General features: G+C 42.8%; 1 protein-coding gene and 1 pseudogene across 4 annotated transcripts in view; one reads left to right on the top strand and one right to left on the bottom strand.

Moving 5' to 3' along the window:
* Positions 1–1,533, bottom strand: part of TMEM87A (transmembrane protein 87A) — a 40,425-nt gene extending 38,892 nt beyond the window's left edge. For all 4 annotated transcript variants that reach the window (XR_011144422.1, XM_068964633.1, XM_068964634.1 and 1 more), the window contains exons 1-2: positions 1,389–1,533; positions 43–103 (exon numbers count right to left, since the gene is read on the bottom strand). Coding sequence is in view for 3 of the 4 variants with exons in the window: in XM_068964633.1 (XP_068820734.1) it covers positions 43–103; positions 1,389–1,532 (205 nt within the window). In the remaining variant the exon portion in view is untranslated. The remainder of the gene's footprint in view (positions 1–42; positions 104–1,388) is intronic.
* Positions 1,534–1,793: 260 nt separating this feature from the next.
* LOC138073132 (uncharacterized) lies at positions 1,794–12,840 on the top strand (annotated as a pseudogene).
* Positions 12,841–13,064: the final 224 nt, after the last annotated feature.

Here is a 13,064-nt window from a genome sequence, read left to right as displayed (position 1 = left end):
TCAAAAATTCAAATAAAAACTTCATGAAATGCAAAAACTCACATTTCAGGAAGATAGTGGTATTTTTGAAGAGGATCTTTCCAAAACTAAAATAATTTTTTGCCTGCAAAGATAAAGGAGAGATAATTAGCATAAGAATCACTTTAATTCCGAAGGCAGACTATAACTGATACAAAAACATAAATTTATAAAATGTTGAAGTTAGTTTTCTTCACACACACACACACACAAGGCATCAATATCCTTCCGTTTAGTAAAATCCAGTCATAACAAAACTGCAGGATTTTGCTGCTTGGTGCAGAGACATGATTTTTTTCCCCATAGGCCATGAAGCAAGGACTCTAGAAGGAAGGCTGCTAGAAATCCTAACCTAACTTCAATCTTTCTGGAAGGTATTTCTTCATCAGTTAATTCCCTTTACTCACTAATCACCATCCAGAATAACCCTTCAGTGCTTCAAATAAACTATTCTATGAGCACACAGCCAGATTTAACTATCAATCATTTTACAAATAACAAGTAAATACCTAAAACTGAGAGCCTGAAGATCTTCACAAAATGACCAAAAGCTGTAATTCTTGCCATATCAAAAGCTCAAAAAAGATTTAGGTATTATGACCAGTGAGCAGAGCAGAACAAAAAGGCCACTGTGGTTTTAATAAGACTAATGTTTTTTGGCATTTCCAACCAGTACCTGATCTGTCGGCTCACAGGACTACAGTTCTAACTCAAATGGGCTTTCGAAAGGGTGATAAAAGGCAGAAAGGATCAACCAATCTAGTCAATTGTCCTTAAGAAAGACTAACTTACCATAAGAAATTTCAGCATACTGTTTATTCCGTTTTGAACATTCTCATGTGAATACATCATTTTAAATGCCTGGGCTACCCAATTACATGGCAGAGCTTAGACTAACCATTTCAAAGTCCAAACGAAATCAACCAACTTCCTAAGTAGAACTATCCATTAACAAAAAACTGCAGAGGAAAAAACCAGAAAGATGTCTATTTACATATACCTCTCATCCAACCCGAGGTCACAAGATTCTGCAAAACTTCAGCTGAAAGAGAAACCATTCTCCACCTATACATCAAGTTTACACGTCTCCAGTCTGTCAATTAAAAGTTCTCTGACTCTGCTAATAAGAAACCGATCCACAGCCACTCTCAGCTCCAGAAATGACCCTTACATTCCTGCTCATCTACCCACAGAAGAGCACGGCTTCCCGCTCCAGGGAGGTGAGTTCCCGTTAGGCAGCTACACGGACGCTACCGGCAATCCCACCCTTTTGGAAGCGGACTTTTGTGGAACCTTCATGGACCCCTTAGGCCGCCGTAGCCCCACCCCTCGTTCCTCCAGTCTCAGTTGCTCCTGAAGTGAACACTCACCGACGGTATCGGAATGTGCCACTTGGACCTCTCGGCAGCAGCGACAGGTGCCGGCCCTACACTGAAAAGCGACAATGGGGCCGTTCGAGCGCCTAGGAGAAGAAGAATGACAGGCACCACCTGCAGCCACGCAGCCACCGCCATCTTCACACCCGTGGAGTGCCTACCGAAAGCATTTCACCTTCTTCCGGCTCGTCCCGCCCTCTTCCGGCTCTGCTCTGGGGGCGGGATCATCCGGGTCCTCACAACCTCTGGCGGCTTGTTTGTTTTGCGACTCAGCGGCCCCGCCCTCAGGCAGTCGTCGCGGCTTAGTGTGCCGCTTTAGCCCTACTGCGCATGTGTCGTTCTGTCATACCCTAGTCACCTTGGATTGTTAGGATGATCGCCAAAAGCTACCACTGAGTCTGTCGGCCCTTCTCTCTCCTAGCCCTTAAAGGGTTTGGGAACCAGGGAAGAACCCAGTGCGGCGTTTGGCTTTCTCCTCCTTCCTTTCGCCCCAGTCCTCGTCCCTTCTGAGTCGAAATCAGACGCTGGGGCCAGAAGTCTGGGAAAGCCGTAAGTCTGGCTGCTTATTTAGCGTGTAGCAGTACTCTTGCCTGGCAAATCCCATGGACAGAGGAGCCTGCTAGGCTGCAGTCCATGGGGTCGCTAGGAGTCGGACACGACTGAGCGACTTCACTTTCACTTTTCACTTTCATGCATTGGAGAAGGAAATGGCAACCCACTCCAGTGTTCTTGCCTGGAGAATCCCAGGGACTGGGGAGCCTGGTGGGCTGCCGTCTCTGGGGTCGCACAGAGTCGGACACGACTGAAGCGACTTAGCAGCAGCAGCAGCAGTGAGTTCTTAGTTTTCCAGAAGTATTTAAGCAAACACTGGAGTTTGGCAGTAGTGGGGTATAATCGATTCCTAAAATAGATGGTGTAGTCGATAACCCCTTTTAAAAGCCCCTTCTAGTCCAGAAGAATGTGATGTAGCGTTTGGCAGGAAAACATCAACCTCCAGCACCAACCGGCCGGCACTTCCTACTCAAAACTGAAAGCCAGGAGAGGGCAGGTCCGTTTTCAGTGTTTGCGGCGTGGCTCTCTCCGAGGTGGACGTGCAGAAGCCTCGCTACAATCCCGCAGGCCATCTCAATTTCCCGGTTCTCACGCTCCTGATTTTCGTCCTCTAGGGCTCTTTGAGTACACGCCTCCTCCGCTGCAAAAACCTTTTTCGGTTCCTAAGGAAGGGAGCTCGTCATCAACCTCTCAAAACCAAGAAGAAAATTGCTAAATAAATCTCTGTAGAAACGCTAGCTGGAGTCTAGAAATCCCAGGAGAAAGTGACGATTTGTCACTCCTTAAGGAGCTGCAAGTCCCAGAAACTTGGTGGTGAGGCGCTGGTTATTTAGAAAGACTGACAGTCTAAAAGACCGCCTGAAACCTGAGACCCTGTGAAGTGACTGGGAAGCCCATGGAATCAGCTGAGAAAGAGGAAATCAGGTAAAGGTCCAGTGGTCCAACAGGAACTGACTCCAGGGTCTGCGGAGGCAGGGGATAGATAGTAGCTGAAAACAGCATTCTGGATTTGAAGACTTTATTGAGTGATTAATTGCACATCTTATTTGCGTGTTTTATGTTTGTGTACGTAATTTCTATCCTCAATTCCCCAGAGAATTAATTGATATAAATAGCCCCTTATGAAATATTTGCCAGATGGTTAACAAAACTGTGATCGGAACTCTTAATACATGAATTTCAAACATGCTGCTTTCCAAGTTCAGCTAAATACACCTCTTCCTATATCATTGCAGAGTTCATTCTTCAAAACTGAAAAAGGATTGCAGATTTCTCTAATCTTTACACACTTGATTAAAAGAAACGGCAACAAAGATTGAGTCAATGAAGGATTTGATTACTTCTGTGATAAACCATGGCCAAGGGTATTGTCTGGGCTCATTTTCATATTTTGAAATTGGTGTTCAGTCAATAGCTTTCTACACAATCATGGACATGCTTATTACAGATGTGTTCATTATGTGTCTCCATGAAAATCAATGTGGTTTTATTTCTTAGAGCTGGTAGTTGTTTTAATTGGTGTATGTTAAATACATATCCTGAAGTATATATACATCTTGATCATGTTCTCTTCCAGAAATAGCTTTTTTGGAAACTCAGTTTTAAAAAACATTGCCCCTAAATTGTCAGCATCATCTTAAAAAGCAAAGGATTTCCTTCTTCATCTATTTATATGCTTATTCTAGCACCTTACGCATGCCTCTGTTATAGTGTTTGTCAGATTGACTTATGATGTTGGTTAGGATCTCAAAGAAAGCTTGAAGACCGTCTTTCATATGTTCCTCACAGCCCAACACTAAGAAAGAATATTCTGAAAGTACTTTGTTGAATAAACAGGTGGGTGGGTTGTTTTTATTGGTTTGGTTTGAAGTTTTTTTGTTTTTACTTCTTCAAATTTTATTGTTTTAACCAAGCCTTCAGTCATTATTTTTAAAGAACCCTTTCTCATAAGTGACAGTGCTCTTTTTCTTTTGTTTTCAGAGAAATCCCAGAACTTCATGTTTTGTTGTCTACCTTGGGTGGTTTACTAAACAATATTACAAATACATTATCATATTATGTTATGGCCTTGATGCAATTTGTTATCACAATGATTTATGTCCCATGTTTATATTATTGTTAGAGAAGGTACAAAAATTGGATTCACACACCCAGTGTAAAACAAATTTCTTAAAATGTCTTTTTATTTAGTGTTGAAGATGAAGCTGTGGATAAAAACATTTTCAAAGACTGCAGCAAGATTGCTTTCTACAGGTAAGGAGAGGAAGTATATGACCTAGGCAAAACAGTTCTGAAAATATTTCAAAATTTATGTTTATTAAATTTTTGAGAACTGATTGACTTTCTGAGGAAAGAGTCAGTTAGGAAATTCAGTGATCCAAGAGTTTATTGACAGGAGATATTTTTACTACTTTAACTTACCATTGTATTATTTTATAATTAATATGTTACTATTAATTATAATTAATTATATTGTATAGCTATATATTATAATTAATATTACTATGTTAATAAATCCACTATTTTATTTTTAAAATCAGTGTGTTTAAACTAATATTAAATTTTTGAATCTTTGAAGAACTAATACTTTTACATGGTTCAAAAATCAAATACTATGAAAAGAAACACATTGAAGAGTTACTTTCATTCCTGTCCCCTTTCACAATACTCCACACCTTCCCTGTGACACAGTAACCAGGTTTATTCATTTATTTCTCTTTCCAGTATTTGTTTTAGTGAATGCATATGTTCTTATATTACAACTATTCTTACACCATATAGCTTTCTATCTATGCATGTATGATCAGTCACTCAGTTGTGTCTGACTCTTTGAGACCCCATGAACTGTACTGTACCCCATAAACTGTAATATTGTTTAGTATTACCAGGCTTTTCTGTCTGTGGAATTTTCCAGGCAAGAATACTAGAATGGGTTGCCATTTCATACTCCAGGGGATCTTCCTGACCCAGGGATCGAACCTATGTTTCCTACCTCTTTTTTTCCCCTGCTTAATAATTTATTCTGAAGGGTTCTGCAAGAATACATGGAGGTTGTATTTTCACAGGTGTATAGTATTCCATTGGGTAAATTATATTATAATTTATTCAGTCTCTTTCCTCTTGCTAGACTTTGGGTTGTTTTCCGTCTTTTGCTATAATGTCACTGCCACAGTGAAAAGCTGTACATATATCAGGACTTCCCTGGTGGTCCAACGGTTAAGACTCTATGCTCCCAACGCAGGGGGCATGGATTCAATCCCTGCTCAGGTGATCTCACATGCCACATGGTATGGTGTGACCAAAAAAAAAAAAGAAAGCTATGCGTATGTCATTTCCTACACATGCAGGTCTATTTATAGAATGAATTTCCAGAAGTGGGATTACTAGGTCAAAGAATAAATGTATTTGAAATTTTAACTATTACTAGGTATCCCTCCATAGAGATTGTGTCATTTTGTACTCCCATCACCAATATATGATTGCCTGTTTCCCCAGAGCCTCAACAAATATTTCTTTAAAATCTGTTCTTTTTTTTTTTTTTTGAGTGTCTACCCCTATGTGGTCCTAAAACTGAAGTCACCAAACGTTATATCATACAACTTTCCAATTTATTCACACTACTCTAGAGGTAGAAAGATCATATCATTTTAGTTCTGAACAAGTACCTTAGAAGGAATTCTATAGTGAACTCCCGGTCACCTTGTCAAACCACTAGATTATATTGGATTTCCCAAGTTTCTATTAAGGTGTACATTTCATGGAAAGAGGGAGAGAAATCAACAAGCTAACAAATGTCACCTATGACAACTGCCCCTTGGGATTTCCCTGGTAGGCCAATGGTTAATACTTCATGTTCCCAAAGCAAGGAACACTGGTTCAGTCCCTGGTTGGGGAACTAAGATCCCCCCCCCAAAAAAAAACCTGCCCCACCTTCTCAATAAAGGGAACAAAATACCATCCTTGAGCAGTGTTATGGTGAACAATTTTACTAGTACTCTTATTTTGTTAATTGTATTGCTGCTTCTGCTGCCAAGTTGCTTCAGTTGTGTCCGACTCTGTGCAACCCCATAGATGGCAGCCCACCAGGCTCCCCCGTCCCTGGGATTCTCCAGGCAAGAACACTGGAGTGGGTTGCCATTTCCTTCTCCAATGCATGAAAGTGAAAAGTGAAAGTGAAGTCGCTCAGTCGTGTCCGATTCCTAGCGACTCCATGGACTGCAGCCTACCAGGCCCCTCCGTCCATGGGATTTTCCAGGCAAGAGTACTGGAGTGGGGTGCCATTGCCTTCTCCGGAGTTAATTGTATTAGCACTCATTAATTTTATTAGCTCTCTAAAGTACTTCTGTTAGTGCTTTATTGAAGTACTGATATACTGCCTGTGCCCAGTTCACTTATTGTTGAAGTGAAATCTTAATAACTTCCACATGGTAATATAGTCTTTTGGAGGCTGAGTCACGAATCATTCCCAGGCATCTGTATACTTCCTATCTGCAGGCGTCAGAAACAGCTGCTCTCCAAGAAGTCTACCTATCGGGCATTATTGGACTCAGTCACAACAGGCAAAGACAGTGCCAGGTTTCAAATCATCAATGAACCAGCAAAGGTAAGAAAAAATATTTTCTACAGAGAATTCTTTGTTTCTATATTTATTTGGGTTGAATGAAGTGAATTTCTACAAAGCCTAGTTAAACTATGTTTGCTTCAAAAATAAACTTTGTGAGAGAAGTCATGCTATCTCTTTACTATCTACACAATGTTACTTTAAAAGTAATATGACTGTCAACATATAGATTGCCTTGTATCAGATGCTTTCTTAGATGTTTTACAAATATTATTTCCTTTTAATTAATCTTTAGAAAATATCTAAGAGGTACATTGCCTTGTCCCCAATTTTTAGATAAGGAAATTGAAGTCTAAAAGACCACCTTCCCAGAGTCATAGCTAGTAAGCAGAATTTTCACCTGTGACTGTAGACTCTGTCAAGTACCTGTGCTCTTTCTATCACTGTTAACACAGTTTATACTTAAGCAAGGTCCAGATTCAGTGAACGGCCAGACCTCATGTGAGTGAACAAGAGGAATGATGGTCTCTGCTGTTGAATAAGTCTCAAATGTTCCCCTACCGAAGCTGCTTCACTCACAGATCATGGCAGTTCTTACATACTGAAACATTAGAACAGTGTCCTAAGTGCTTTTTCTCATCTGTCAGGTTTTCACACTACTTCCCATGGGCGAGTCACAGAGGAAGTGCTGTGGGCTGAGCTCAGAAGTGTGGCTGAGCTCACAAATAGCTGATGCGTCCAACTTGACCCTCACTTCAGATCTTTTCCCATCTTCTAAAGGTGTCCGAAGCTTCTAAGGCCTCCCAGACCAATCTGGTTTAATTGGTAATTCACTGAAGAACATAGGTAAAGACATGCAGTCTCGGTGCCATGACAGCTTAGATAGTAACTCCATCAGCTCACTAACAAATCCCAGATCTGTGGAGCATACTGAGAAGACATCCCCACTTTCACTGCAGCATTGTGAGCAAGCTCCCTGTGGTGCTGTGTCACGTGCTGTATAGCATTACACCAAGGAATCCCCTCAGAGAAGACAGAACCAAAAATGCCCCACAACATTAGAGCATTCTCTGTAACATTTGTAAGGCCTTTAACTTACCCTTCCCTTGTAGCTCAGTTGGTAAATAATCTGCCTTCAGTACAGGAGACCTGGGTTCGATCCCTGGATTGGGAAGATCCCCTGGAGAAGGAAATGGCAACCCGCGCCAGTATCCTTGCCTGGAAAATCTCATGGACACAGGAACCTGGTGGGCTGCAGTCCATGGGGTCGCAAAGAGTCGGGCACGAATGAGCAACTAACACTTACTTACTTACACTTAACTTAGCCAGTGAAGTGAAGTGGAAGCGTTAGTCACTCAGTCGTGCCCAACTCTTTGTGACCCCATGGACTATAGCCTGCCAGACTCCTCTGTGCATGGGATTCTCCAGGCAAGAATACTGGAGTGGGTTGCCATTCCCTTCTCCAGGGGATTTTCTTGACCCAGGAATTGAACCCAGGTCTCCTGCATTGCAGGCAGATTCTTTGCTGTCTGAGCCGCCAGGGGCAGGAGGAGCAGTGACACAGTGAGGAAGACTACTTTCCATAAGAAGTTATAGAGATTTTAGTCATTTCAAAGATGTAGAATCTTCTGACATAACTTTCTTGCCTGAATGCAAAACAGGGGCTAGAGTCATATCAGCAGTTCTGGGTTCTCTGTCACCACCCCCGTTCCCAACTTCCAGTTATGTAAGCACACTTTGTTCATTTCTCCTAACTACACTGATGGGATGGTTAGCCTTTCTTCAAAACCTAGTGCTGCTTCTTATACCACTCATCTCCTTCTAGAGGAATTTTCCTCCCACCCAACTTGGCATCTGTGAGACCTTTGAGTTCATAGCTCACGGTACCCTCAAAGTCATAGTTCCTTGACTACTGATCCAAGTCTCCCAAACTTGGCATCCTTTTGTAGCCAAGTTTGAAAGCTTTTCATGGGAAAATATGGGATAGCATTAATTTATTTCCTAGAGAACCAACCACTATTTGCATGTGGTTTAATAGCCAGTACCCAGCCAGCATCCTGTATTCAGCATCAGCAGAAGCAGGTGGATCCAGGAAATCCAAGGAGTTCACAAGAGACCCTCCAGGAGTCAGTAGCCCTAATATCAGCAGCCAGGTTGCTTCCTTTAGCATCTTTCCTGTCACTTGCTCTTAGAGAGCTGCAGCTGTCCTGTGGTCAAGGCAGGAATTCCTTTCCATTCTTGGGGAGGTTCAGTCTGCTGAGTGAGTGAGTGAAGTCACTCAGTCATGTCCGACTCTTTGCGACCCCATGGACTGTAGCCTACCAGGCTTCTCCGTCCATTGGATTTTCCAGGCAAGGGTACTGGAATGGGTTGCCATTTCCTTCTCCAGGAGCTCTTCCCGACCCAGGGATTGAAGCCGGGTCTCCCGCATTGTAGGCAGACGCTTTTACCATCTCAGCCACCAAGGAAGATTCTCAGTCTGCTGAGCACCTTAACAATCCACTGTCTAGATGACGCATGCCGAGGCAGAGTACCTTAAGGCACTCAGAATACCAATATGGGCCAAAGTGCAGCTTCTCAGTGCAGCTCCATACCAATGGAGTGAGTGGTGGACCCTCTCACACGGCTTCTTAGAAGACTATTGGTGAGTTTTTTTGTACACACCTCTCTTTGGATCCTGAACATGAGGGACAGTGCCGTTCAGGTCAGGGGCTAGAACCAGAGCCCACCAGATCTGTATGCCTTCAAAGAAAAAGAAGCCGTAGTCCAGGGAGACCCACGGGAGCTTAGCACAAGACAGCATGTGACTCAGAAGGGAGCTGAGGAGTCAGACAAGCAAGGGCAAGTGATCTGGGATGTCAGCAGCACGGCTCCCAAGACCAAGAACTTTGAGGACCTTGTGGAACAAACTCCACGTTCAGTTATTGGAATTAACAGTGCTGTGCAGGAAATCCACATACTCTGATCTCAGGCAAATGCATGCACGTGTATGTTTGGGGAGATCACCCTCAAATTCTGAGCTGAACTTCATTTTAATGTATTTTTAATGTCCTCCTTGTCACTTAGAATTGAGATGACTAATAGGAACTTAAGGTTTTGTACCCTCTGTTTGTTAGAGACAACAGAGATTCATATAGTAATTCCTAAAGTTGCCTGAACCTTGTATCCTGCTCACTGCATAGTCAGGGAGCCATCACTAGTGGTTGTTTCTGGGATGAGATGGGTGTTTCATGGGAGATTTCAATAAGGATATGGTATGGGTATAGTCTGGAGGTTTTTCAAAAAGCTGCATACATCTACTTTTTCAAAATGATAACTTTTTATTTCAGGTTCAGAGAGACAGAGCCCCAAGTCTAGGAGGATCATATTCAGCTCACAGCTGCAGTTCTCAGATTCCACTGATGAGGCAAACCCAGCCCTCTTAGTGCCTGCCTACCCCATCCCATTAAAACTCTTAAAGCAATAGCTTTGTTGTCAATGTCTGTTGTTAATTTTTCTTCCCAATTCCCTTCCCCCAACCTGCCCTTTTATAAGCAACCGGGAGACAGAACCAAGTTTCATTTAACTTTTTTCAGCTCATACTGTCATAACACTGGGTGTCTCAACAGACATTTCTTTCTCACAGTTCTGGAGTCTGGGAAGCCCAAGATCAAGGTTCCACTCCTGGGTGCTCCCTCCTTTCTGTACAGTTGACCCTTGAACATATAGGGCTTGGTGGTGCTGACATCCCCCATGCAGTGGAAAATCCAAGTATAATTTCACAGTTGGCCCTTAGTACATATAATTTTGCATCTGCAGGTTCAACCAACCAACGACCATGTGGTACTATAGTTTTGTTGTTGTTGGCTGCCCCATTCAGCATGTCGGCTCTGGGGTCTTAGTTACCTAACCAGGGATTGAACCTGCACCCCCTGCAGTGGTAGCATGAAGTTTTAACCACTGGACTGCCAGGGAAGTCCCTATAGTATTTATTATTGAAAAAAAATCCATGTATATGCAGACTCACACAGTTCAAATCTCTGTTGCAGGGTCAACTGTATATTCACATGGTGGTGGTGGTTGTCATTCAGTTGCTTAATCATGTCCGACTCTGCACCTCCACGAACTGCAGCACTCCGAGCTTCCCTGTCCTTCTCTGTCTCCCAGAGTTTGTTCAAACTCATGTCCATTGAGTCAGTGATGCCATCCAACCATCTCATCCTCTGTCGCCTCCTTCTCCTCATGCCCTCAATCTTTCCCAGAATCAGGATCTTTTCCAATGAGTCAGCTCTTCCCATTAGGTGGCCAAAGTATTGGAGTTTCAGCTTCAACATCAGTCCTTCCAATGAATATTCAGGGATGATTTCCTTTAGGATTGACTGGTTTGATCTCCTTGCCATCCAAGGGATTCTCACTTCAGCACCACAGTTAGAAAGCATCAATTCTTCGGCTCTCAGCCTTCTTTATGGTCCAACTCTCACATCCATACATGACTACTGGAAAAGCCTAGCTTTGACTATACAGACCTTTGTCGGAAAAGTGATGTCTCTGCTTTTTCATATGCTGTCTAGGTTTGTCAAAGCTTTTCTTCTAAGGAGCAAGCATCTTTTAATTCCATGGCTGGTGGAAAGAGAGCTTATTCTCTGGTCTCTTCCTATAAAGGCAGTAATCCCATCATGATTTCACCCTCATGACCTCATCAAAACCTAGTAACCTCCCAAGGCTTCATCTCCAAATGCCATCACATTGAGGATTAAGGTTGGCTCAGAGATTAAAGTGTCTGCCTCCAATGCGGGAGACCCGGGTTCAATCCCTGGGTTGGGAAGATTCCCTGGAGAAGGAAATGGCAACCCACTCCAGTATTCTTGCCTGGAGAATCCCATGGACGGAGAAGCCTAGTAGATTACAGTCCACGAGGTTGCAAAGAGTCGGACATGACTGAGCAACTTCACCTTATATGAATTGGAGGACTGGATGAGGCAGGGGTGGGTTGGGAGAAAAGAGAAGGTGACACAGTTCAGTCCTTAGCAAACATTAAGTTCCTGGGACACCATAATGTTACAAAGCGAACTGAAGTGTCGCCTGTGTGTTGCCTCTAAGTCAAGACACCTAGGTCTTTAAGAAAAGCTGGTTGCAGGTTCAAATGCCTAAGTTTTCACATAGGATCTTATTTCTTATGATATAATAATCAGATATTTGACAAAGAAGCTTCCAGAAGAAAACATTAAAGGTGTTATCAGTAAAGTGTTGACTGCTTTTTTAGAACTCCTTTTTCCCTACTATTATTGATTTTTTACTTTCAGTCAAAATTTGACCTGGATTGAGAAACAGAGAATATATACTCTTGTGACATCAGAGAAGGGAAATTTATGTTGTCTTCTGAAAGTGAAAGTGAAGTCACTTAGTTGTGTCTGACTCTGTGACCCCGTGGACTATAGCCTACCAGGCTCCTCCATCCATGGGATTTTTCAGGCAAGAGTACTGGAGTGGGTTGTCTTCTGAGTATACCTAAAAAGCACTGCTGCTGCTGCTGCTGCTACTGCTAAGTCGCTTCAGTCGTGTTCGACTCTGTGCAACCCCATAGACAGCAGCCCACTAGGCTGCCCCATCCCTGGGATTCTCCAGGCAAGAACACTGGAGTGGGTTGCCATTTCCTTCTCCAATGCATGAAAGTGAAAAGTGAAAGTGAAGTTGCTCAGTCGTGTCCGACTCTTAGCAACCTCATGGACTGCCACCTACCAGGCTCCTCCATCCTTGGGATTTTCCAGGCAAGAGTACTGGAGTGGGTTGCCATTGCCTTCTCCGAAAAAGCACTGCTAGTGAGGCTATTTGGAACCGACCTATGTCTTTCACCTACTTTATGTTGCTAATTTTTGCTCTTTTATGACATAAATGACCATTTGGCAAAATGTTTGCTTTGCAGTCTATTTGCAAATTTTCACCAGAGACAACACTTCTAGCATCTTTTTCAAGAATGCAAGGAGATCTCTGAGCACCTCCATGAAATTACCCCTTGCATCTTCATCTAAGCCTCATGAAAATGAGACTTTGCCCAACCAGCCACCTCCTCAGCTGATGAGGAACAACTGTCACTTGTTATCCAGGATTATTTCTGCAGAAATGGCCAGGAACAGGCAAAATAGTTTGGAATCTATCTAAGCAATCAGAAACATACCTGGACAGGCTAATTGTCCTTGGAGACAGGCTAATATCCAGTTTAACTTGCCAGTGTTCTCCATAGAAGATCAGTGCTTACAATAAACCAACCAGGTGCCACTGAGGAAGGAGCAATAAGTCCCCTACAGCTATTTTAATGAACTCTTAAACCATTCTCTGAATCCTGGGAGGTCTTGACCAATAGCTGGGAAAGGTCCTTGCTCACTCTTCTAGGCCTTTACATTAGCTTTCCTTACAGTGTAGTAGAGAGACCTAGTGCCAGAGGAAAAGCAAGATCTATCCATCAAGGAGAAGTTGATGAGGTCATAATTTCCCTTGTTAATACCCACCACCATTTAAATATGTGTTCTAGGGCTCTTCTGTTAACTCAGTCACAGTCTCTACTAGTACTGGGTGAAATT

Source organism: Capricornis sumatraensis, chromosome 2 (genome assembly GCF_032405125.1).
Source record: "Capricornis sumatraensis isolate serow.1 chromosome 2, serow.2, whole genome shotgun sequence".
NCBI lineage: Eukaryota > Metazoa > Chordata > Mammalia > Artiodactyla > Bovidae > Capricornis > Capricornis sumatraensis.
The sequence above is the reverse complement of the archived record's forward strand: the minus strand, read 5'-3'. Positions and strand labels throughout refer to the sequence as shown.